This window comes from Epinephelus fuscoguttatus, linkage group LG4 (assembly GCF_011397635.1).
Source record: "Epinephelus fuscoguttatus linkage group LG4, E.fuscoguttatus.final_Chr_v1".
Classification (NCBI taxonomy): domain Eukaryota; kingdom Metazoa; phylum Chordata; class Actinopteri; order Perciformes; family Serranidae; genus Epinephelus; species Epinephelus fuscoguttatus.
This window is the reverse complement of record NC_064755.1, coordinates 34,861,603-34,885,285: the sequence shown is the minus strand read 5'-3', so window position 1 is coordinate 34,885,285 and position 23,683 is coordinate 34,861,603. Positions and strand designations below refer to the sequence as shown.

General features: G+C 42.1%; 1 protein-coding gene across 1 annotated transcript in view; it reads right to left on the bottom strand.

Annotated features, from left to right (window-relative positions):
• The window catches only part of snx33 (sorting nexin 33), a 35,170-nt gene extending 12,525 nt beyond the window's left edge, over window positions 1-22,645 (bottom strand). The window contains exon 1 of the mRNA XM_049573564.1: window positions 19,966-22,645. Coding sequence (XP_049429521.1) covers window positions 19,966-21,397 — 1,432 coding nt within the window. The 5' untranslated portion in view covers window positions 21,398-22,645. The remainder of the gene's footprint in view (window positions 1-19,965) is intronic.
• Window positions 22,646-23,683: the final 1,038 nt, after the last annotated feature.

Genomic DNA, 23,683 nt, shown 5'->3' with positions numbered 1-23,683 from the left:
AGCCGCCATGTCAAAAGTTGATAAGTTTGCTACATCACAAAATGGCCACCATTGAGTGTGAGAGGTGTCCATCACAGGGTCGCCAACTCTCACGCATCTGGCGTGTGACACACACATTCACCTTCCATCTGACGGTCTCACTCTGCCCAACCAATTCTCACGCCAGCGACGAACGCTGGAAAAAATGCTGGCAGCTGTGTATTTTAAATTAATTTCAAACAGCCGTCGCACCGGGTGGGCGGAGTTGAAGTTTGCAGCCAGACTTCAGAGAGAGGAGAGGGGTAGACTCCGCCTGACCAGCATACCGATTGAGTGAAATGGAGTGCAGCCAAATGTTTCTGTGGAAAACAACTCTCTGATTGCCCACCTTCCTTGTCCCTCCAGGTCACCTTGGTGAGTAAGTGGCTTCATTTTGAACCGCAAACCCCTTTTGACAAAGTTCACTGCTAACAGTGATAACATAGTCAACAATGCTAAAGGGATTTTACATCTCAATACTGAGCCACTGACTCACCGGGGCGAGCTGGTGATACTAGCGATAATGGCTAACGCTTGCTAGCTCCGACCAGACCCAGGTGGTGCACAGTGCAGTAAACTGTCGAGTAGTAACCTACAGATCAGCATGTGTGACCGATGAAAAATAACCTCAGTGGTCAACTGATTAACCGTTAACTGCTGACATCTCTAGTCCAGACAATCGCAAAAGAAGGCATGTAACCCTCTAAAGAGAAATCACCACTGAAGAAGACACAAGTGTCTGGCAACACCTTGTTACATTTGTTTGTGTAAATGCCAGCATACCAATGACAAATCAGGGTCTTAAAGGGTTGTCCCATTTCATAGGGTAAGTTTTCAACAACCACCCATTGTAACTCTGTTCAGAGAGGCAAGGTGGCACTCAATAACGAGGGGTAGAGGTAAAAGCTGAAATGATTGGGCCCTGATTTGTCAAAATTGTCAACCAGATGAAAAAAATACTTTTTAAAATAAATCTCCAACTTGGTTCTTGCAGTATGATAGCTCATGTCAGTGCTGGAAATAGTTAAGTCTGTTTTCCTGGAAAGTAATTAGCCCTTTTAACCTCTTCCTGCAAAAATTATTATATTTTCAAAACAAAGCCATGAGGAAACTGTTATCCAGAATGACCTTAAATGACCCCATCCTGACAAATTAAGATATGCTCCTCCAAAAGCTGTACTTTCTCTTTAGAGGTTTAGTTGAGTACAATATCTAATTTTCCAAATCATTACTTATTGCTTCACAGTCCCCTCGAGGTGTGTGAGTCTGACAGTGAAACAGTACAGTACAGCCACCAGTGTGTAATGACTTCATTGCTGCAATGCAAACCGCAAAACACACAACACCCTTTTTTTCCCTTCAAGAGTTGGAACTGGGCTAAATTTCCCTCTTAAAAAGTAAAAGGAAAAATATTTGGCAGGTAAATTGCATGGCGCTTTTAAATATAAGATATGGTTTGGTAAACCAAGTGACTGAAAGAGACATTACTCATGTACATTGTAACACTAGAATACAGTCAAGTTTAAATACTGCAAGTCTGAAACCCTTAAACTGCTTTATTGTCCAAATACTGACGAGAGCGTGGCATCGCCTGGTATTCCATTTCCAGTTTGCGTAATCAGAGTGAGTCAGTGTACTGTAAAACAAACTAAAGACTTCAAACACAGGAAGGACTAACGTGACGGGGAAAGATTAGTGGATGTTTTCTGCATCGGACAGACGAGTAAACAGAAACATTTCTCAACTGAGGACAAATGAGGCTTGTCACCACAAAACACTGACCATTAGTAAAGGGCTGTGAGTGTGTATGTGAGTGTGTGTGTGTGACGTCTGAGTCAAGCACCACAGTGAACTGATGAGACTTTTGTTCTCTGTTGACCTCTCAGAAAAAAAAGTCAGTGAAAATAGCAACAACAACAAAAAAGGCTTCTTTCTGAAACATATTGACCTGGTCATCTCTATATTCCCAGGGTCCTGTGTTCTTGAAATAAATCATATAAGATTGGTAATTGCAAATGAATGAAGGGGAGATGGACATTTCAAATGAGAATTAAATGCTAAATATCTGTTCAGCCATTGAACTTTCTAAAGAAAGAAAAATGGTGTAGATTTCAAGAAGTATAACATCAGTAGCCTATAGCGTATAAGTGGGTGATTTCAACATACTGACCCAGGGAAATACACATTGTTGAGAACATAAAACCTTTTAAAGGTTTTGTTAATGCATCAGTTTAGGAGGATATAAAACTAGGGAACGTAGGGACCCGAGGAACATAGATAAACCCCCATATTGGCAATACAAAATGTTCCCTTAGCTGAGGTCAAAGCAGAAAGTGGCAAAAAATGCATCTGTGAATCTATGTGGAATGGGTGCTAGAGGCTTGCTGACATAAGTCAGGTTTCCATTAATTGTGCGATTTTTAAAGAGACCTATTATGCTTTTCCTTATTTTCTGTGATGTATATAATGTTACAATGTTGGATGTTCATATTTATCAGTTTCAAAAATGACGTAAATATATGTAAAAGTAATCCCTGTGATCAAAAACCTCAGATTTGAATACTGTGTTTCATATGTTTTCCTACTTTCCTCAGAACGGCTTTCTTTATATGGTCATCTGCTTATGTTGACATTACATAGCCTACATTGCTTCTTGTGGCTACATGCTAACTAGGTAAACAGGTAAACATGTGGTCTTTTTCTGCAATGTTGTTCGTTTCATCCTGATTTTGGATCATATCCCTGCTGGAATGTGCACGGTTGTGTTTAGAAGATTTTATTGGTGATTTTTCATGGTAGAAAGTGTAGCTATATTCTGTTACTGTCATTCCTCAACTGCAAGTACACTGCTACACATAGCTAAATGCTAATGTTGGGGAAATATGCAATCTTGGGGCCGATGGTTTTAATTTCTCCCCGAGTTCCAATCATATTACAGTTGTTGTGAAGATGTAAAGGCTTTTATTGTTTTGGGGGGGGTTTCACAACAGAAAGGGCCGCTGTGTAACCTTTTTGCTTTAGTTTCCAGGTTGAAGAACATTTTTCCTCGAAACAGTGTGAAACAGTGTGCAACAAGGTTTGAGGTACATTTTCTCGTTTGATGGGTATGTCAGAGGTTAGTGTCTGTAGGCAAACCCCAGAGATCTTGCCTCTGGAAGAAGAGCGGAAGAGCCCTGGTTTCCGGTTGTAGGCTGTTTGTAGTCCGCGTGATATTGACCAATCACGTTTGAGCCAGCTGCAGTTGTTGCCAGGTTAAGCGGTCCATGCGGTGAACTAACGAGGCGGAACATAATTGGCATCACTGCAAACTCTGAATCCATCGCAATGGTTCAGCATATTTACTTATATATAAACGGAAGTTGGAAATGGAAATTCGCCTCCTCCTCCCAAATCAAACCAGAATGCCAAAAAATCGGGGGTCTGCCCCCAGAGGCTGTATCGCCGTCTGCCGGAAGTCAGACGCCGAATACAGCCGATGGATTCCGAGAATGGTCAAAGGTGTACCCAATCAGAAGCAACGTTTTTACAAACCGAACTCTGGTAGATCGCTTCTTACTATACATACTTTTCACAACATTTTGTCGGGGCTGAGCGCAGCCCTGGAAGACCTGGAAATGCTGACCAATCAGAGCATACTGGGCTTTTTCAGGAAGAGGGCTTAAAGACACAAGCACTAAAACAGAGCGTTTAAGACAGAAGGTGAATCTTATGTTCCAGCAGAGACAGTATGAGGAAAAAGTGTTTTTGAAGCTTAAAGTAAATAAATATATTCTACTAGAAACCCAAATACAGGTATGAAGCTAAAAAGGAGCATCATAGGTCCCCTTTAAAAGTGGAAATGACTGGGCCTTCAGTCTATAAAGACAAGAGAGATCAAAGTAAAGAGGCCACTGACATAAAATCTTGATGGAGGAGAGGAATGGAGAAAAAGCAATGAGGGGAAAAAACAGGACGAGATGTGCAGAAAAGCTGAAAATCTGAAAATAAGAGAAAAGGGAGGCTTGAGAAGAGAGGAGAGGAAAAAGAAAAACTGAGACACAGCCTCAAGAATGCATGACAGGGTCAAAAGGACTCTGCGATATCTACCAGTGTTTAATGTGGGCCTTAAAAGCCCAGAGGATCCACAAACATGACAAAACCCACTGCTGAGTAAGCTAACAGTAATATTGTTTACACCAGCCAATCAGATACACAGATAAAAACAGAGCCGGAGTTTGTGTCCTGAGCTGGAATGTGCTCCCAGCCGATTTTTGCCATCTCAAATATCCTTTGGCCATTTATCTTCGGGGCTAATTGGCTACGGGACACTGAAACAAATATTTCCAATACTTTGATTTTTTTATATTACTTCAGGGTTGAGGAATGTTCAAAACAGCACCACCCTCTCAAGCCTGCACGGAGAATTAGTTACCAGAAATGCTTAATCTCAGTGATCGGGCAACTGTGTCTGCACGCTCGATAATTTTCTGTGCACATCTACGACTCTTTGACCGTGACTGCAACTGTTACACTCACAGGAATAAGACGTGAAGCTTCCAAGAGCTCCAATTGAAGATCCTAATTAAAGCCATGCAAAGAGATGTTCAACAGATGTTCTTTCTTTTTTAAATGTGTACAGTGAATCTGATCTAAAACTATTATATACTTAAGTTTCGCACAGATGGTGTTGTAAATCCACGCTCCTGTCAGACATGTTCCTATCAAGATGTATTTGTTTATGCTCAGCTCTGATCTTGAAGGGAAGCGTTATTAATCACCCCTAATAGCCACGCATTTATCTCAGCGTTCCTCTGCAAAGGGATTTATTTCATCCCTCTTAAGCTCAAGTTTCATACATTTGTACAAAAAAGAGGGTGTTGTCAGTGAAATCAAAAGTTGGACTCGATTCCAATAAAGAATATTTGAGATTTCCAGCTGCCATGTGAAACAAAATGAGCTTCATTATGTTGGCTTTTTCAAACTCAGCCAGCCTCACCAAGATCAGATATTTAAAAAAATCTGTCATCACACATCAAGTAAAAGAAATAATCATGTCAGCATTAACAGTGACATCATAATCCATTTGTATAACTTATCTTTATTACGCTAAGCTTTGTGAGACAAGAGTTGTGATGTCCTACAATCCCTCCAGGTCTTTAGGCTTTCCGTTCTGTTTCTGATTTGGACATTCAATTAATTTCAGTTTTGACTCTTTTGTTATGAAGCAGATGTATCATTTCCTCTGTGTGGTTGCTCTGTGACTTACGTCTAACTGAGGAGTGTTGCAAGAACTTGAGAGAGGCAGTAAAATAAAGAAAAATGCAAGATGTCCCTCTGATGAAAGATGTCTGGCTGATCAGACTGTCAGCTGTAATTGGCGACACAGTGCAATGTTGATATCCAACCTCAACTGACACGTCCTAACAAATGAAATACTCGGTCAAATGACAAGGGCTTTCCATTGTCCTAACTTTTACGATGGTGTTTTTCATGACACAAGACCAGAGAATGCAACAGCTAACAATGCTCTCCTCTGAAGGATGGCGTCTCCATGCCAACCACAAGCATCGCGTCAGCGCTACCATGACTACAGCTATGTTGGCAGACACCCAGACCCTCTCTGACAGTTTAAGCTTCATTCCTGTCGAGGGAGGGAAAAGATTAGCAGAGTGGTGGGGTAAATACTCCCTCTCAACTTGACACTTGTAGCAAGAGAGAGACAAGGAAGAAGAAGTTTTAGTTTAGGGTTATTTTAGCTGCACTGGAGTTCAACAGACAGAGCCAGAAAAACAATTACTGTGTGAGCTAAGTGGTGACAAGATGCCAAAAAATGGATTGATCAAAACATGAACAAATACAGATGCCAATGACTTCTATTTTCCATTTATTCACAACAATCCAAGCACTTGGAGACTTCCAAAAACCACTTTCCTGTTGGCGGGTCGACGGGGAGTGGAGCCTATCCCAGCATGCACTGAGCACTGCGTAAGAGGCTGGGTACACCCTGGGCAGGTTGCCAGTCTATCACAAACATATGGACTGGAAAAAACCCATTCACACCTGCAAAGCATCTTCAGGTTTTCCAATTAGCCTAACCTGCATTTCTTTGGGCCTGAGGACATCTGTTCAGACAGACAGAAATAATAACAACATAGTACTGACCTCTAATGTCTCATTTCCACTACATGGTTTATCTTGACTTGACTCAACTCACTTGTAGTACAGGGCTTGGGCATTATCAGAGTATTACGGTATGGCAGGGTATTAAGAACTTCTGTTGGTATGAATTTCAACAACTGAAAAATACAGACACTCCGCTTTCTATTAAACTGATACGGAAATGCTGTATTGTAGTGCACAGCACACACCACCAGAGGTCAGTCTCTGGAACAAGCAGCTGAACTGAGATGGATGGCGAGTGCAAGTGGTGAGGATAACGTTAAAAAGCCTGGTACCCCCCCAGTGTTTGTGAAAGTCTCAGCTTATTGCTATAGAGATGCTGCATGAAACTGGCTTCATCTTCAATGTGACACTGAATGCTTTCATCATCAACCAGAGATCAGCAACATCTGCATTTCGTCACATGAACAGCTTAGTGTACGTAGTGTATGGTGTCGTTTTGTGGGGTGCCATTTTTTTAAGTCTGAGCCGAGTGAATAAAAAAACTGCAGCTGCTATTGAAGACAGCTTGGCTGTTTAAAAATGACAGGTTTGTGAGGGATGTCCCGTGTTGGTACGGTTCTCTCTGACCAATCAGGGGTCTGCAGTGTTTTAACTCAACCCTCTATTACTGGCTTAGTTCACTTGGAACCTCGACCAAGATGGTACCAAAAAAAAATAAACAGGTACTGTACACAGCTTTTGTTAATGGAATACCAAGAAAGAGCGAGCCGAGTCAAGCCGTGCTGTACCATGCGGTGGAAATGGACCATAAGCGTACTTGGCAGGCTTTCAGACTGAAAATAGTTCTGCCTTTAAGCTGTATTAATTAACGTTTTGGCCACTGGACAAAACATCTGAGGTATATCTATTCACACATCAGACACAGAGCAACAATAGCATCCATTATCTCTGTTGGAATGTCAATGGTAAACTCTTAATCAGTTCACCGCCTAGATTACTTTTGACCAATTATGTATGTAAGTCTTTAAGGTAATTCTGCTACTCTTCAGTTTACTGCACTGCGTGTCACCGGGATTTATGGGAGACAGACAGACAGCTGCATTAACCGCCCACCCTCCAGTCTCCACTGGTTAGCTAGCCTTGGCCATTCTGCACTGCACACCAGCTAGGTTGGATGGGAGCTAACCAGCAGCACCACTCATTTGGTGATTACCACTGATAATGCTAACCCAACAACGTTACTGTATAAATATTGTGCCCACCCTCTGGTTTCCCACAAGGTCACTCTAATGAGTAAGCTGTTCAGTTTCAAACTGCAAGCCCCTTTTTAGCATCACTGTTAGCTCCATTAGCAGTGTCAGCACAGCTAGTGGTGCTAACATAATTAACAATGCTTAAGGGGTTTTGCAGCTCAAAGTTAAGCCACCCACTCACCATGGCAACCTGGAGGAAGACTGGAGGGTGGGTATTGAAGCACAAAGCATTAAAATTTTACCTCCTAAAAATGGATAGCACTTTGAATTGTGGTGATAAAGCTCACTAAGTCAATTGAGCGCTAGCCCAAAAGGAAAAGCCTTTTTTTTTTTTTAAAGATGTGTTTTTGGGCATTTTGCCTTTAATTGATAGGACAGCCAAGTGTGAAAGGGGGAGAGAGAGAGAGAGAGGAGATGGCATGCAGCAAAGGACCACAGGCTGGACTTGAACCCGGGCCGCTGCAGCAACAGCCTTGTTCATGGGGTGCCTGCTCTATCCACTAAGCCACTGATGCCCCAGTTTGCTTTTTTTCCCCTTAAAATTTAACAGCATAGCGGGGCACCCAGTGGCTCACTTGGTAGAATAGGTGTCACACGTACAAAGGCTAAGTCCTTGCTGCAGCAGCTGCAGGCTCAATGCCAACCCATGGCCCTTTGCTGCATGCCATGCCCTCTCTCTCCCCCCTCACGCTACCAGCTCTCAAAATATCTACTATCAAATAAATATGAAATAAAGACAAAAATGCCCCCAAAAAAAGAAAGGAACAGATTAGTTGATGGTTAATGGGTGTCTGGCTATCAGAAGCAAAATAAATTGAAACTCACATCTCTACTCTCCACCAACTTGTTCAGAAAAATATCTGTCTCTTTAACTTTTAAATGCTCCACTATTTTCTCCAGCTAGTGGCTAACTGTCTGTTCACCATTAGATGCTGGGCAGGTAGCCGGCTGAATGACACTGAAATGCCCTCGGTCCTACCAGGAATGGGTGCATACATGGACTTTATTGGCTAATTCAGTCCATGCCAAATGACGTTTCATTGTGTTGATGTAAAAGCTGAACATTACCCAACTTGGCACGGCTCAGGCACCAATGTAGTTGTCTCATCGAAATAAACAAGGAGGCTGCATTTGTAACCCAGGGCTGTTCTTTGTTTGGATGTGGCCTTGATAGCTACAGACTAATAGGTTCGGCTGTGTTGTAATTGAGGTCATAGCTTGTGGTGATGTTGCATCGTACACTGGAAGATAAAAGGAAAAATGGCTTTGTCCAATTTAAGTTCATGAGCAGGACAGAATATATATATATATATATATATATATATATATAGCTATTAGTCTTTTCAAATATAAAGACTATAAATATATATATATATATATATATATATTAGTCTTTTCAAATATAAGCTAACTCCTCTCTTACCTCATGCCTCTTTCAGTCTAATGACACTGTACCACACAATCTGTGGTTCTTTGAGAGGAGGAGGGAGGTGGCGGTGGTAAAGACCGAGTTCTTGGAGACATCTGTAATCTCCTTCAGTGTGAAACAGCAGTGCACTGGGGCCAACACAGACAGGAATGCAGAAGCATGTGGATACACAGTGTGTGTGAAGAAGAGGGCCTAGCCTTTGTCGAGATTTATGAGTACGCAAACAGGAGAGAGAAAACATTTGCTCTCCATAGTCACCACAGGCAGAGACGGGGACTGCAGCCAACAAAATAACATACAATCAATGTTCAAAAGGTGCCATAACTGGGCCACTGCACGCTCCTGAAACCCTCGACTGGTTTCACAGCCTTCCTGCTGACAGTGCTGTATTTTCCTGTGTGTTGTAACCAGTGAATGGAATGTTAATCTGTAGCATGTTTGTCAGACAATATAAATACAGCAGCACTTTGAAATATTAAACAATATTGAGAGCTGTTCAGACAAAACACACAGAGACACTCCACAATCCCAAAACATAAAGTAAGACGAGCCTCTGTTGCAAATCAAGGAGACATTCGACACATACATTTCCTCAGAGCTGGCGACAGAAAATCTTTTCCTTCGAACTGATAGAGCCTGCATGTGTGCTGCACTGTGTTGCCATATGGAGGACAACTAACCTCTTGTCCAGATTAAAAGTCTGGCTAGCGTGCTGGAGGCGTCCCAGGGGAGCTAGCTCATTCTCAAACTGAATAATGCTCTGCTCTGGATCACAGAAGGTTTTATCCCACTATCAGCAATAGCTGAAGTGAGAAAGACCACACTGTCTATACTGAAGAACAATCTAAATGCCAAAAAAAAATGAGTCAAGATAAAAGGAAAGCAGCTAAAGTTTGGTACATTTTATTTTGAAAAAATGCACTGCAGATTACCACAGCACATTTGTCACGACTTTTGTTTTGGTTTTATGTCACTTATGACCTTTTACTTCAGGATTCTAAACTGCAGTTACTCCAGTGTGGCCTTCTCTAGCTAAGCCACAACTTGAAGTTCAAATTTAATCATCTTGTTTTGAGTTATCCGCAACAAGCTAACTGTAATTGTTGCTGTACTTTCTTAAAGTGAACTCCAAGACTCAACATGTCATTCTGGGGGACACAGGTGATGCAGATCCAGGTCTCCTACAGAGCAAACGCCTCAGATTTCATCTTACACAACGTGTGATTAGATCAGATCAGACTGATACCCACACTGCAGGGCGGGTTGGTTTCACTCTATTGTGGAGCCTTTTGTGTTAATTCAAAGCTTCATGAGGTGGTTTTGTCTCAGATTTGTGCCTCAGTTGTTGCCAGGTACAAAAACTACAGAACATGATATCTGCCTCACTCTCTCGATTAGCTGACACATTAAAATTGCTGTCAACATAACTTTACTTCAAGAGAATACACGTTTAATATTTAAGACTAGATTGATTCCAGACAATGGGTATGTTACATTTGCACGATATTATGTAGCAGAGACATTAAAACGTGGTTAGGGTTAGGCACAATAAGCATGTGATTATGGCGAGGAAAAAAATCATGTTTTGGCTCAAAGCCCAGACACACCAAACCCACATCAAAGAACTGGTGGGGACAAATGCCGACTGTTGGCTTATGTCACCAGTGTCTTGGTCAAAAAGTTGCAACTGAACACGTCACAAAGACTACAGCCAACTAGCACCTATGTTCTGCGCCTGACTCTAGATAGCAGCAGGCCATGGTAGATGGTATTCAGTGTTGGGAAGATTACTTTTAAAATGTAATAGGTGACAGATTCTTAGTTAACCTGTTGTTACAACTAATGTAGTAAGTAATTTAACTGTTTTAAATACTTCATCAAAGTAATGTAACTTATTATGTTTGATTAGTTTTTGATTACTTTTTTAACAAATGTTGAAAGCTGAAAAGTCCTATAAATATAAATTTAAACCAGTCAGTGTGAACCTCACAACAGTGCTCAGCACTGTCAAACTTTTATTACTGATCAATGTAAAAACAAGATGGCAGCCATCTCTATCAAGTCTGCAGCCGATCTCGACACAAAAGTACTCTGGAAATCCAGAGTTCTTGCGAGAGCACAATTTGAATTTGCACAGCGAGTCACTCTGGCAATCAGTAATGATGCTCATTACCCATGCTGTTGGAGCCGAGCTGCACCAATCACATCGGTGTATCTGATACAGGCGGGCCAGAGGCGAGCTAAACAGATGACGACAGCACTGCGACAACAAAGTCCAGAATCAGTCAGTTTTTTGAAACGGCTTTGGCCGCTACAATGAACGAGTTAGACTTGGCTTTTTCTCTAAAAGAGGAACAGAAGACGGCGCTCGAATCTTTCCTTTGCAAGAAGGACGTTTTTGTTGTTTTGCTGACCGGATACGGCAAGAGTCTAATCTACCAGTTAGCTCCACTGGTAGCTAAGCGCTAAGTATTGTTCTGATTGGTCGTAGTGTTATCCAATTGCGTGCAGTATGCATGCTTGGTGCCACCCCTCGAGTTGGGCCATTTGCATTACTCATAGCCAGACCCTAAATCTTTCTAGATTTGGGTCTGGATTTCCAGGCTAACACAAAAGTGGACAAGGTCCAAAACCTGATCACACTGTATGGTTGAAACTTGTTGATTTTACTGTTATCCCATTTGAGGACATTGGGACTTCATCATGATCTTATTTGTGGACAATGAGACTTAATTATCGTTGACAACGTTTAGTGTTTTGTACTTATCAGGTCCTACTGATAACAAATTCGCTGGGAAAAATTAAAAATGCAAACCAAACAAAAGTTTGGGTCTCAGGAGGATATAATGAAGAATATAGATTGTTATAATCTACATATAAGCTTTTTACCCTAAGAAATATATTGGGGTGAAACCCTTGTATAATTGCCAACATTTTGATTAGTATATGTAATTTAATTACACAGTTTTTCTCAGTAACTGAAACAGATTACACTCACATTTATTTTGTAATGTAATTACATAACTCCATTACACTTACTGTAAGTAGTAACTCCCCAACACTGTTTGTATTCGACATTCAAAAAGGGAAACCGGAAGACTGACAGGATGGATTCAAGATGCTAGTTAGCCAGTTAGCAAATTAATACCACAACCCCATGCTGAAAGAACAAATATTATTTTCCGTGTGCTATCGAACAATAACACAAATAGTTACAAACTGCTTCTGCTTGAGGGCTTTAAAAATAATCTTACCCAATATAATGAGTTTGTTTTGATCTGACACCCTTTTGACTTCAGCTGCTTGTTTACGCTCCTCTTCTCTGTTTCTTTTCTCATGCACTGAGCTGGGCTGCCAATCAGAGTGATTTCATTAACCAGTGGGCTCCGCTGTGCCTGATGCAGACTCAAAATGCTGAATTGGCCAAAGAAAAGCTCTCAAGGGTTGACTTCTTTTTTTTGTTTTTGTTTTTTTGTTTGTTTGTTTTATATATACTTTATTAATCCCCCTGAGGGGAAATTCAATTTTTTCACTCTTTGGCATTAACACACAGGTCCGAAAGACACACACATGCACAAACAGGACCTAAGCATGCACAAAGTGGAGGGATGTCAGAGTGAGGGGGCTGCCTTGGTCAGGGGCACCAAGCAGTTGGGGGGTTCGGTGCCTTGCTCAGGGGCAAAAGGAGGTGAACTGGCACCTCTCCAGCCACCAGTCCATGCTCCATATTTGGTCCGGACGGGGACTCGGAGCAGGCGACCCTCCGGTTCCCAACCCAAGTCCCTATGGACTGAGCTACTGCCGCCCCCAATGGTAAAGGACACACTGCAAAACTAGGACAGATGACCATCAGCGGCCCAACACTTGGTCCTTTTCAGCCCTCTAAACAGACTCAGAGTAATGACTAGGCATATTTTTTGCGCATACGTGAACACTCCAAGAAAACTCTTTGCTTTAGAGACCCCTCTGAAGCAAACCAAACTCAGACCACCTCCCGAAGCGTGGTGTAACGCTTGCAAGGATGCAGGACAAGAAGTAGTTTTAGTTTGGTCCACAGAAGATACTGCACATCTCCAAGTGTGGAATGTAGAATACATCAAACAACAACAGTCTACAGCACAGAAACACTAAGGTTTTCCTCTGAGAGCAAGAGGCTTCATAACTGCACTGCATCAAAGTATAAACAAAACTACATCAATATATATTATATATAGTGTGAGTAGAAAGAGGGCTGAGGCCCCATCAGACCTGAAGTGGAGTCTCTTTTCTGTTGGTCCACTTTTTGGTCCATTTTAAGAGGACTGTGTTTGGTTTGTTTAAAAAGGGCTATATGCGAAAACACCCTTAGTGTGTCAGGGCCCTAAAAATACTCAGTTTTGGTGGCACAATTGTGGCAGGAAACGCAGCCATGTGAGTAAAGTACAACTGCTTTCCATGGCACTATACCCACTGGAACAACAGCTACACGTCATTTAAAAACACCCATGTTTGGTGGCTAAAAAGCCAGTGAATATGCAGCAATGTCTTGCTAACAAACAACTGCTTTTGTTGTTTGCTGGTCTTGGACAGTTGTCTGCAGCCTGGTAGACATCTCACCTGGGTGTCATGTCATCCACCATCCTCTCCACCTCAAGATGACAGTCCGCTCATGTACTGCATCACTTCAGAAACACTGATATGATGCGTATAATACACACACATGTAATGTATTTGTAGTTTGCAGAAACAACAATGCATATGAGTCAGCACAATAAATTTCAGAAAACAGGATTACCAAGGAGTAATTGTAACAGGCAGTGCAAGTGTAGCCAGCAGTGCTCACATCTGCTCACACTAAAGCATCAGAGGCCCTTTTTTGAATAACAGTGCTATGTAATGAACCCTATAGATCAAGACTCTCAATTGTATTCAAATGAGATCAAGGTCTATGGGATTAAGTCTGGCAGAGGTTCAGAGTACAGCAGAGCACAGCTAAGAGTCCACGCCTTTGGACCAAACTAGATTTACTTTCTCCATTATTGAAACCAGGGTGCTGCCCAGACAGACAGTTCTGATGTGGATGTCTTAAGGGGAAAACATGAGGGGGAAAGATGAAAAGAAGAAGGACGCAAAGAGGATAACAAAACAGACAGACCAGTAGATTGAGCAACAGTAGAAACCAAAAGAGAAGAAACTCAAAGATCTGCGGAGTAAAAAGCTGAAGTAGGACAAAGAGAACGAGATAAAGAGATGTATGAAGCACACCCTGACAATTTTCTGACATCACCCCAAACCCTTATCCTCCCCAGACCCATTTTATCAAGGCCACATGCAGCCCCTGCCCAGCACCACAGCTCAGAGACAGTTAACATTCCTGCAGTTCACATGCTCACCAGGATCACTGTTAACAAAAAAATCAGCTCCTATAGAACTCAGTGAAGGGAAAAATCAGGCAGGAAAGAAGCAATGAGGACATGAAGAGGAGGAGGAGTGCACCGGAAAAGGCTGACCTCAGTTCTGTGTGTTCTGAGTGTTGCCACAGCTGTATCTGGTTCAGCAGAACACAAGTCACATCAAGGGGAGTTATCTGGACCAGCAGGGAAGACTCAGCAGAGGGAAAAGGTCTCTGACTGCACAAAAACACTGCTGCACAACCTCCTCGGGCACTGTATTTGTTGTCTCTTTGCTAAGGTTGGGTGCCGTTTTACAATTTTTTATGCTGTTTCCAATAGCTTCAGCGCAGGTATGAAAATTATACTTTTCTTAAATACCTTGCTTTGAGGAATATATACATTTTATACAGTCACTTTTTTCATTTAACAAGTTAAGCTTTGAAAACACAGCCAGTTGCACAAGGTATCGCCTACCTTAAATAGTCCAAACTTGCCAAAATTAGGATTTAAGCTAGGGACTATTTGATTAAAGAGTAAGTAAACAACACCACTAGGTATTTGTTGTTGACTTTTAGTATCAATATAATGACCAAATGAATGAATGAATGCCAACTCTTTGAAGTAACAAGGTTCAATACACAGCCTTACTCTTGGCAAGCATATGGAAAAGCTAGAATAAAGTACTGGCCAGCTAAGTTGCAAAAACAAAAATGCATGAAAAAAAGCAATACATGACAGTACGTTAACAGCATTTGCCACAAGATTACCTCATTTATTAAAGTAGAGTTCAGTTGACTGTTCCCAGTTGGTCCAGCCACAGGTCCAGATTTCTCCTTAGTCATTAGTTTAGGTCCACACAGTTTATTATATGAAGCATCATACTTGCATTTGGCCATGTCGTCAAGCTAATTTGCTGTCATTGGTAAGTAGCTAACCCTTGGTCACTCACCACTCACTCTACAGCAGAAAATGGCACTTCAAAATAAAAGCTCTATGCCGGAAATTCACTGTACTTCATAATACATTTATTTATTTATTTTTTACATATGACACATTCGTGAGTCACTTGCTGTCCACTCAGAATGAACCCACGGCCCACTTTTGGCCACGACCCACTAGTATTAGATGTTGCAAACAATACCTTTGTTTTATTGGCATGATGCACACAATTGACCTGTACACACGATATATAACCCAATCTTGCAGCAGAAATGTTTGGATGTACAGATCCATTGAAATTTTGCATTTAAACAATGCTGTGGTTAATGCGTGGCTAAGTTTAGGCACAAAAAAAACCCTGAGGTGGAGGAGCCCTTCTGTGCGGAGTTTGCATGTTCTCCCCGTGGGTTTTCTCCGGGTACTCCAGCTTCCTCCCACAGTCCAAAGACATGCAGGTTAATCAGTGACTCTAAATTGTCCATAATTGTCCATGTCTGTCTCTATGTGTCAGCCCTATGATAGTCTGGTGACCTGTCCAGGGTGTACCCCACCTCCTGCCCAGTGTCAGCCCCGCAACCCCCAACAGGATAAGCAGTTACAGAGAATGAATGAATGATATGATGTATATGAAACGTACAAATGTAATGTATTTGTGATTAGCAAAGACGTACAATGCCAACATTTTCTTCTAGCAACCGGGCTGCAATATCCCTGATCATCTCCTTTAAAACACTTCTGTGCATCATCTTTTATGGATTAAAAAAAATTCCTTCGTGTTAATATAAATGCCCAACATGTTTGCAAAAACAACAATGAAATACCTAATTATACTTTATCTCTTTTCTCTTCCTCCTAGTTTTAATAATGTTCCCTTCTGCGACGCCAAGTGACTTTTGATGAACAGTGTGGCTACAATTGACTAAGTGAATGGTAAAACAGGCTCAGTAGTGTCAGTAACACAGCAAATTCCAACTAAAGTTTGCCAAAATTAGCCACCACAGGCTTGACTACATTGAATTGAGCAGGCATTATTGCTTATAAGCTGAACTTTTCATTTGAAGCAGAAAGAACATGTTGTTTCTTCTTTAAAAAGTTAGTGTTGTTTCAAAGTGTCAGTTTGCCAAAATTAAAGAGAGACATATTTTTCTACTTAACCCAGTGGTGCACCGCCAAGCAGATATTTTTGGGATATCCACCTTTGTCATCCCAATATAACAAGAACGAATGGAATTTCCTGTGTGGTGTTCCAAGCATTTAGAAATTAAATTTCAGAGCCAGATATCTCAAATCTTTGGCACGTCACAGCCTGACACCACCAAGGTTGAATAATAACATTCACTTTTTTGTGATTTGGGCAGACTGAGCTTTTAAGATCATTCAGATGGCTTTGTTTTGCTCATTTATCGGTGGTGGGAGTAACTGAATGTAACTAGCTGAACTGTATCCCAGGTGACCTCTGTGATAATGTTTGCCAGCTGTTTGAAGGAAGATAACATTTACCAGTGGTAGCAGCCCTTTCCTTCCTCTGTAACTAACTCCAATCAGCTGATACTGTTATTTGTCTGAGAGCTGACATAGAATGCTGATATGCCACTGCTCTCATGGGCCAATCTAAAAAGGCTGAGAGGAGGAAAAAGCCTGAGTTGCAGTGCAGACCTTGGCAGAGCTAATATTCCACCATGAGGTTTATGAAAATCAGCCGTCACAAACACAGCCATCACAAAGTATTCAAATCAGGAATGTACAGTTACAGGGAAATGCTGTGCTTTATGATTCTGATTACTGATTAAACACCAATATGCTTTTGAGAGTAAAATAAGCCACTGGCTCCAGTGAAGGAGCGACACTTTGCAACAGACATAACAAGTGAATTTCCAACATTGGCTGCTTATAGCATCTCTTGTCACTGTGGGCATTAATGCTATCATTCACAGATGTAAATACTGATAATGCTCAAAAGAAGCATCACCTTGCTAAATTTTGCCACATTTATATGTGAGAGGTATGTGTGATCTTTAAAGTAGGTTTGCAGGAAGTGTTGGAGACTCCAGTGTGACCTGTATCATCCTATAAAAATAGTGATAACAGAACTCTTTCTCGGTTCGTAGAAACCTTTGCATCTGCCCAAAACTATGTTTGGAGTTAAAGATAAAATGGGCATTTGGCATACAGTATGTCTTGACGATAAGACCACAAGGAGAAGGATAGAGATGTCAAGACAATTGCCTCTGAGAACCCCAAATTAAAAGACCACAGGAATGACAACTGAACACCAAGGATTTAAAAACAAGCTATCTTAAAGACAACTACTAGGCTTGGGAGTATCAAGGTATTATGGTATACCAGGGTATTTAGAATTCCTAAAGGTATGATTTTCACTACCATCAAAAATACAGACACTCCTCTTCCTATTAAACTGATACGGAGATGCTGTATTGAGATGATGTATTGTAGCGCACCACACATGCCATGACAGGTCAGTCTCTCGTGATGGAAAAGGCTGCCGAGCTGAGAACAAGGGTGACTGAGATTGGTGAGAATCTTAGTGTTAAGAACTCCCCTTTTTATTGTGTCTAGGAGGAACTAGGAATGGTCGTAGTTCTTAGGACTTTTTTAGTTCTTCTTTTAGTGTAGGTACTGTCCCAGCACAAGAGGAATCATGAGTGATCTAAGTGTAGGGTGATTGTCAAAAAAATTAGCGAATGTAGCACCAGCAACCGCCATTTTAAATGCTATTAAAAACCTGTTGGTCATGTAAACCAGTGGTTCCCAACTGCTTCAGCCACAGGTCAAGATTTTATCTTAAGTCATCACCTCAAGGTCCACACAGTTTAACACATTCAGAGTCATACTTGAGTTGGGCCATGTCGTCGAGCTAGTTAAGTAGCTGTCCGTTATTCTCTCACTCTACAGCAGGAAACTGCACTTCAGAATAAAAGCTCTGTGCTGGAAATTCACTGTAAATGAAGTGTGTTTTTTACAAAATTGACATGTTCACGAGTCACTTGCGGTCCATTCAGAATGGACCCGTGACCTACCCTGGAAATCAAGAGTTCTCGCGAGAGCACAATTTGAATTTGCTCAGCAAGTCACTCCGGCAGTCAGTAATGATGCTCATTACCTATGCCCTTGGAATCGAGCTGCTCCAGTCACATCGGTGTATCTGATATAGGCGGGCCAGAGTCGAGCTAAACAGATGACAGATGGCTTTTTCTCTAAAAGAGGAACAGAAGACGGCGCTCGAGTCTTTCCTTTGCAAGAAGGACGTTTTTGCTGTTTTGCCGACTGGATCCGGCAAGAGTCTAATCTACCAGTTAGCTCCGCTGGTAGCGCTCTGGATACATCACCCTGTGTATTGTTCTGATTGGTCGTAGTGTTATCCAATTGCGTGCAGTGATATTTACAAATGCATGCTTGGTGCCGCCCCTCAAGTTGGGCCATTTGCATTACTCATGGCCAGACCCTAAATCTTTCTAGATTTGGGTCTGGATTTCCATGCTACCCGTGACCCACTTTTGGAATGCAATCCACCAGTTGGGATCCACTGGTATAAACAGACAACAGAAAACACAAACAGCAGCTCATAGTAGGGAAGACAAGGGGTAGAAAACAAGGACAAATGAACTGAAAGTAAAGTATAGGCTTTAAATATATGTGGCGGGGGAAATACAACCTGATTTGGACTTGCAATACCATCAGTCAGCTTACATCACTTCAGCGTTCTTATTAGCGGTGCAAATGCAAACAGAAAAAAAAACCTTTGAAGGTATGTAGTTCTCAGGGAAGCTTCACAGTGAGTGGTTCCTCTCACGAAGTCCCCAGAACTATTTGGTCAGACAGTGCCTAATGTCACACATCCAACAATGACTTCTATCTCCAGCAGCTCAGCTTTTAGGCCACATCTTTTCTCCTAACAAATACTGTCATATACTGTATATCCCCAAGAAGTATCAGGAGGCTATATCTTATTCAGTTTCATTTTGAACCTTAAGATCTAACAGCAATTTTGAGGAACGCCAGCATCAGAGTGGCTAAGATAAGCTGATAACATATCTCTTACACATAAGCCACACCCTGTCCGTGTTACTCAGGTGTCCTTGTCACATCATGGCTGTTGGTTGTTATATTGCACTACAACAAAGCGCCTGCCTATTTGTCTCATCAAAGTTTGAGCAGAACGTAGAGCTATTTAAGGTGAACCCACAAAAAACCACACACCCAGTTTTAAAAAGAATATCAATGGTAGTTCTGCAGCATCGCTAATTCAGTAAATAGTTGAACTGAAGGAGGTGGAGCAGGTGACCTCAGATGCTGTAGGAAAACACTCTGACCTAATATTAAACTCTACACACACCATGTCTCTGTGTGTGTGTGTGTGTGTGTGTGTGTGAGATGCTGGAGGCAAAACCTGACCTAATCTGTCATCCATAACAAAATAAATCACACAGATTGTGAAGCAAAACGTGATCACGGGCCGTCAGCTCGGTTTGTTCCCATTGGCAGACACTTTGTATATTATTATTAGTAACTACTATTGAAGCTTTTGCAACACCAGCGCAGCTGCTGCTTGTCTCGACTGTACAGCACTTGGTTGTGTCTGGGTTCGTTGATAACCTGCTTGCCCCTCTGATAACTCCTATTTGCTGTGTCATGAAGAGCTTGTTATGTGGCCTGATGGCTAGAAAAAGGAATGAAAACCAGATGCGAGGCTGCGGATACATCCAAACATCTGTGTTGATTACGGATGTAATTATTAGTATGATTTTTTTTATAATTTCCCTGTAATAGCGTTTGCATGCACGATGACATCAATGACATCTCACACATTTAATCTACTGGTGGATGATTTTACCTTTCTGTAGATGAATAATGTCGGGGAAGTTGCCCAGCAGGCCTTGGTAGAGTGACAGCTTGTCCAGCATATGGAAGAGGTCATACTTAGGTTGCTCTGCGAACATCTCTCCAATGTTCTCGTAGGTGCGGCCTGTATGGGAGATGGCGTTGTTGAGGGCCTCGGAGCTGTGGGGAGGGTCCAGCATGAACGACTGGCTGATGGACTGGAAGGCATTCCCCAGCCGCTGGAACTCCTTCCTGAACCCACCCAGGTGTTTACGCACCAGCTCCGAGGCGACGTGCGTGAGCTGCATCACACTGTCGTCCATCTTCTTAGCGAAGGCCTTGAAGGTGTCGACGCGCTCCTCTACATCCTGAAGGTCCTGGTGCTCATTGGGGATCTGGAGGGTCAGCATGAAATGGGCACCCACCATCTCATCTTTCTCCGCTCGTCTCTTGCCCAATTTCCACTGCTTGTCGTCAGCGCACATCAGAAAGTGTTCAAAGCCTTCGTACTGGGAGAGGACTGGGTGACTGGTCATGTGGTTCATCCACAGTATCAGCCGTCTCTTACGTTTCTCGATGAAGTCTTCCTCGAATCGCCCCGTGGCCTGCTTCTCGGGCAGGTGAGGCACAGAGATCACAGTGAACTTGTGCAGCAAGCGGTTGTACAGCCAGTCAAAGTGTTTGTAGCGTCTGTAGACAGGACGCCCAGTGTGGCTCGGCGTGACCCTGTATGAAATGTACGTCTTGATGCCCTTGAACTTTGTCTGTTTTGTGGGGTCTTCAATGGAGCAGGAGAAAGGCTGTGGATTGTCCTTCCACACAGGCCCCACGGGACCCATCTCGATGGTGTATGACTCAGCTATCTTTGCCATCATGGGCACGTCCCCCAACACGAACGCTTCGACCCCTGAGCGCACAAAGCTGGAAAATCTGTTCAAGTTCCTGCCCACCATGCTGCCTTTCCTCGAGCTGGAGATGCTGTCCTGTCTCTCCATGTGCGGCTTGGCCCGGTAGTGCACATTGGGGTTGTTGGACAGCGGGCTCTGATGGGCATGTCCATTGGCTCCTGGGCTCCTAGTGTGGTCACCATCGTCCACCACCGTTGACCTGTCGTCCCAGTCGTCCCAGTCATCATCGTCGTCGTCATAGTAACTCTGCTGCAAATGCAGAGTGGTGTTTGGGGTTGAAGGGAAGTAGGAGGAGTCATTTCCTAAAGATCCCGCCGGGCTTATGGAGCAGTCAGTCACATTAGAGTTGGAGCGAGTGCGAATAATCTCCACATAGGACGCAGGGAAGAGACCCCTCTCCCCTCGGCTGTTCTCCCCCTGAAACCAGCCGTCCACCGACTTCTCATCGAAGATAACCAGTTCCTCATTCTCCTGGATGCTGATCTCCTCTTTGTTTTCACTCAGGAAAGTGTAGATCGCTTTGGCTTTCACTGACATCTTGATACTCCAGCGGGTCCGAAAGCAAGAAAACTTCTACATGCACATAGTGCCTAGATGATGCTGCTGCTGTCCTGATGCATGCTGTGTTGGAAACACTAGCTCACTGTAATATTTAAACTCATCTCAAATTACATGGCAGCTGTCAGATCAGGTGTGCAACAGCAGAGTATGACTTATGTAAATTTAATGATCTGACGCTTGGTAAGTCAACAGTTACGTAAAACTATTACACCAACAAATGAGTCTAAAACAAACCTCCTGTGCCCACGAGCATCCTCAGCCCATTGAGATTATCACTCTGTTGTCTTACTATCTAATATGTGTAAAAGTCTAACAGTAACTTCAGGCTATAAACGCTCTATAACACACAAACTTCCTCATAACACAAGGACGCTTCCTCCTTTCCTAACACAACAGGTTCAAAAACAAAACTGGTTTCACAACGGAGCTCCTCCAAAAGCACCGACGGTGGCTTTAATCCTCAAAAACCGGACTGCAGCTTCGCCTTGTTCCTTTACCGGACACTTGTTTCTCATCCCGGAGCCTAGAAATGATCCTCGGTGCAAATATCTTGAAGACAAAGTGGTCCGGTGTGGAGAAAAACAGAGGGATGAGTAATGGTATCCCTGTGCATTGTGAGCCCGCTCCGCATTCCCTCACACTGAAACTTGCTGCGTTTTCCTTGTAAACAGGTTCCTGCGCATCTTCAGTCGATCCTTGAAAGTGGAGGAATAAAAGCAGAGTCAGCACCCAGACAGTGTCCTCCTGCAGAGGATCAACACACAGCACAGCTCTGTATTGTTTCTTTGGGTTTATTCCTGAGCGCGCTGCAACAAAGTGACTCTTTCCATGACGTGACGCTTCAACAATTGGAGGCAAGTTCGCCTTTTTTTCATCAGCTCCTTTATACTCTTTGTGGAGCAGAAACTGGCTCAACACCGCCCTCAACAGGACAAACACGTTATTACAACCTGCAGCACAGATTAGGCTGCAGCTACTCAGGCTGCAGATGATGATCATGACTGCTGTATCAATCAGTCAAACTTTATTTATATAGCACTTTTCATAGAAGAAGAATGCAACACAAAGTGCTTCACACAACAAAAACAAAAACAATAATATTTTTCACCTCTTGAATGTAAATATTTATAACTGCTACTCTTATTCTATTCTTGTTTTATTCTATTGATGTATATATTGTAGTTAAACTAACACTTACAGCCTCAGCACAGTGACGATATATATTTTATTTTTTATATTTTAATATCTTAAGTACAAGGGTTAACACTGCAGCATAATACACCTTTTATTTATATTTAATGCATATTTTCATTTTTCATTTCTATTTTATTTTATTTTATTGCTTTATATTTAAATATTTCTTTTTCATACTCTTATTCTTACTTCTCATAATTCTCTATTCTTTACATTGGAGCGACTGTAACAAATCATAATTTCCCCTCAGGGATCAATAAAGTATTTCTGAGTCTGATTATGAATCAAACTGACTTCTTTAGTGAAATCCACCAGTATAATACTTAAAGTTATAGGCTACAAACTTTGTTCATATTCCAAACAGAACATGTTTAAATTCAACTTTAAATTTGTGTGTATTTTGCACTATTTCATATTCGTAATCAAAGTGCTTCTGAGGACAATGAAACTAAGAACATCCCTGAAGTACAGTTTTGAGGTACTTGTACTTAAGTATTTTTGTTTTATTTACATTTCAGAGGCAAACATTGTACTTTTTACTCCATTACATTAATTTAACAGTTCCCCTCAAAGTTTGAGGTTTTACAAATCATCTGATCAGTTTATAATAAGTATTATCACAATTAATAATGTATGTCTTGTTCTTGATTAAACCAGTGGTTCCCAAATGGTGGGTCATGGTCCAAAAGTGGGTCACAGATCCATTCTGAATGCACCGCAAGTGACTCAGGAACATGTCAAGTTTGTAAAAAAACACACTTCATTTTGAAGTCCAGTGAGTTCCTGGCACAGAGCTTTTATTCTGAGGTGCCATCTCCTGCTGTAGAGTGAGTGACTAACAGACAGCTACTTGACAGAGACAGCAAACAAACTCGACGACATGGCCAAACCCAAGCATGATGCTGAATATATTAAACTGTGTGGACCTTGAACTAATGATCAAGGAGAAATCTGGACCCTGTGGCTGCACCAGTTGGGAACCACTGGATTAAAATGTCCAAATGTAGATTATATAAAAGAGTTCAAATTAATTTTACTTTGACCAACCATGTTGAAGTAGACCCACTG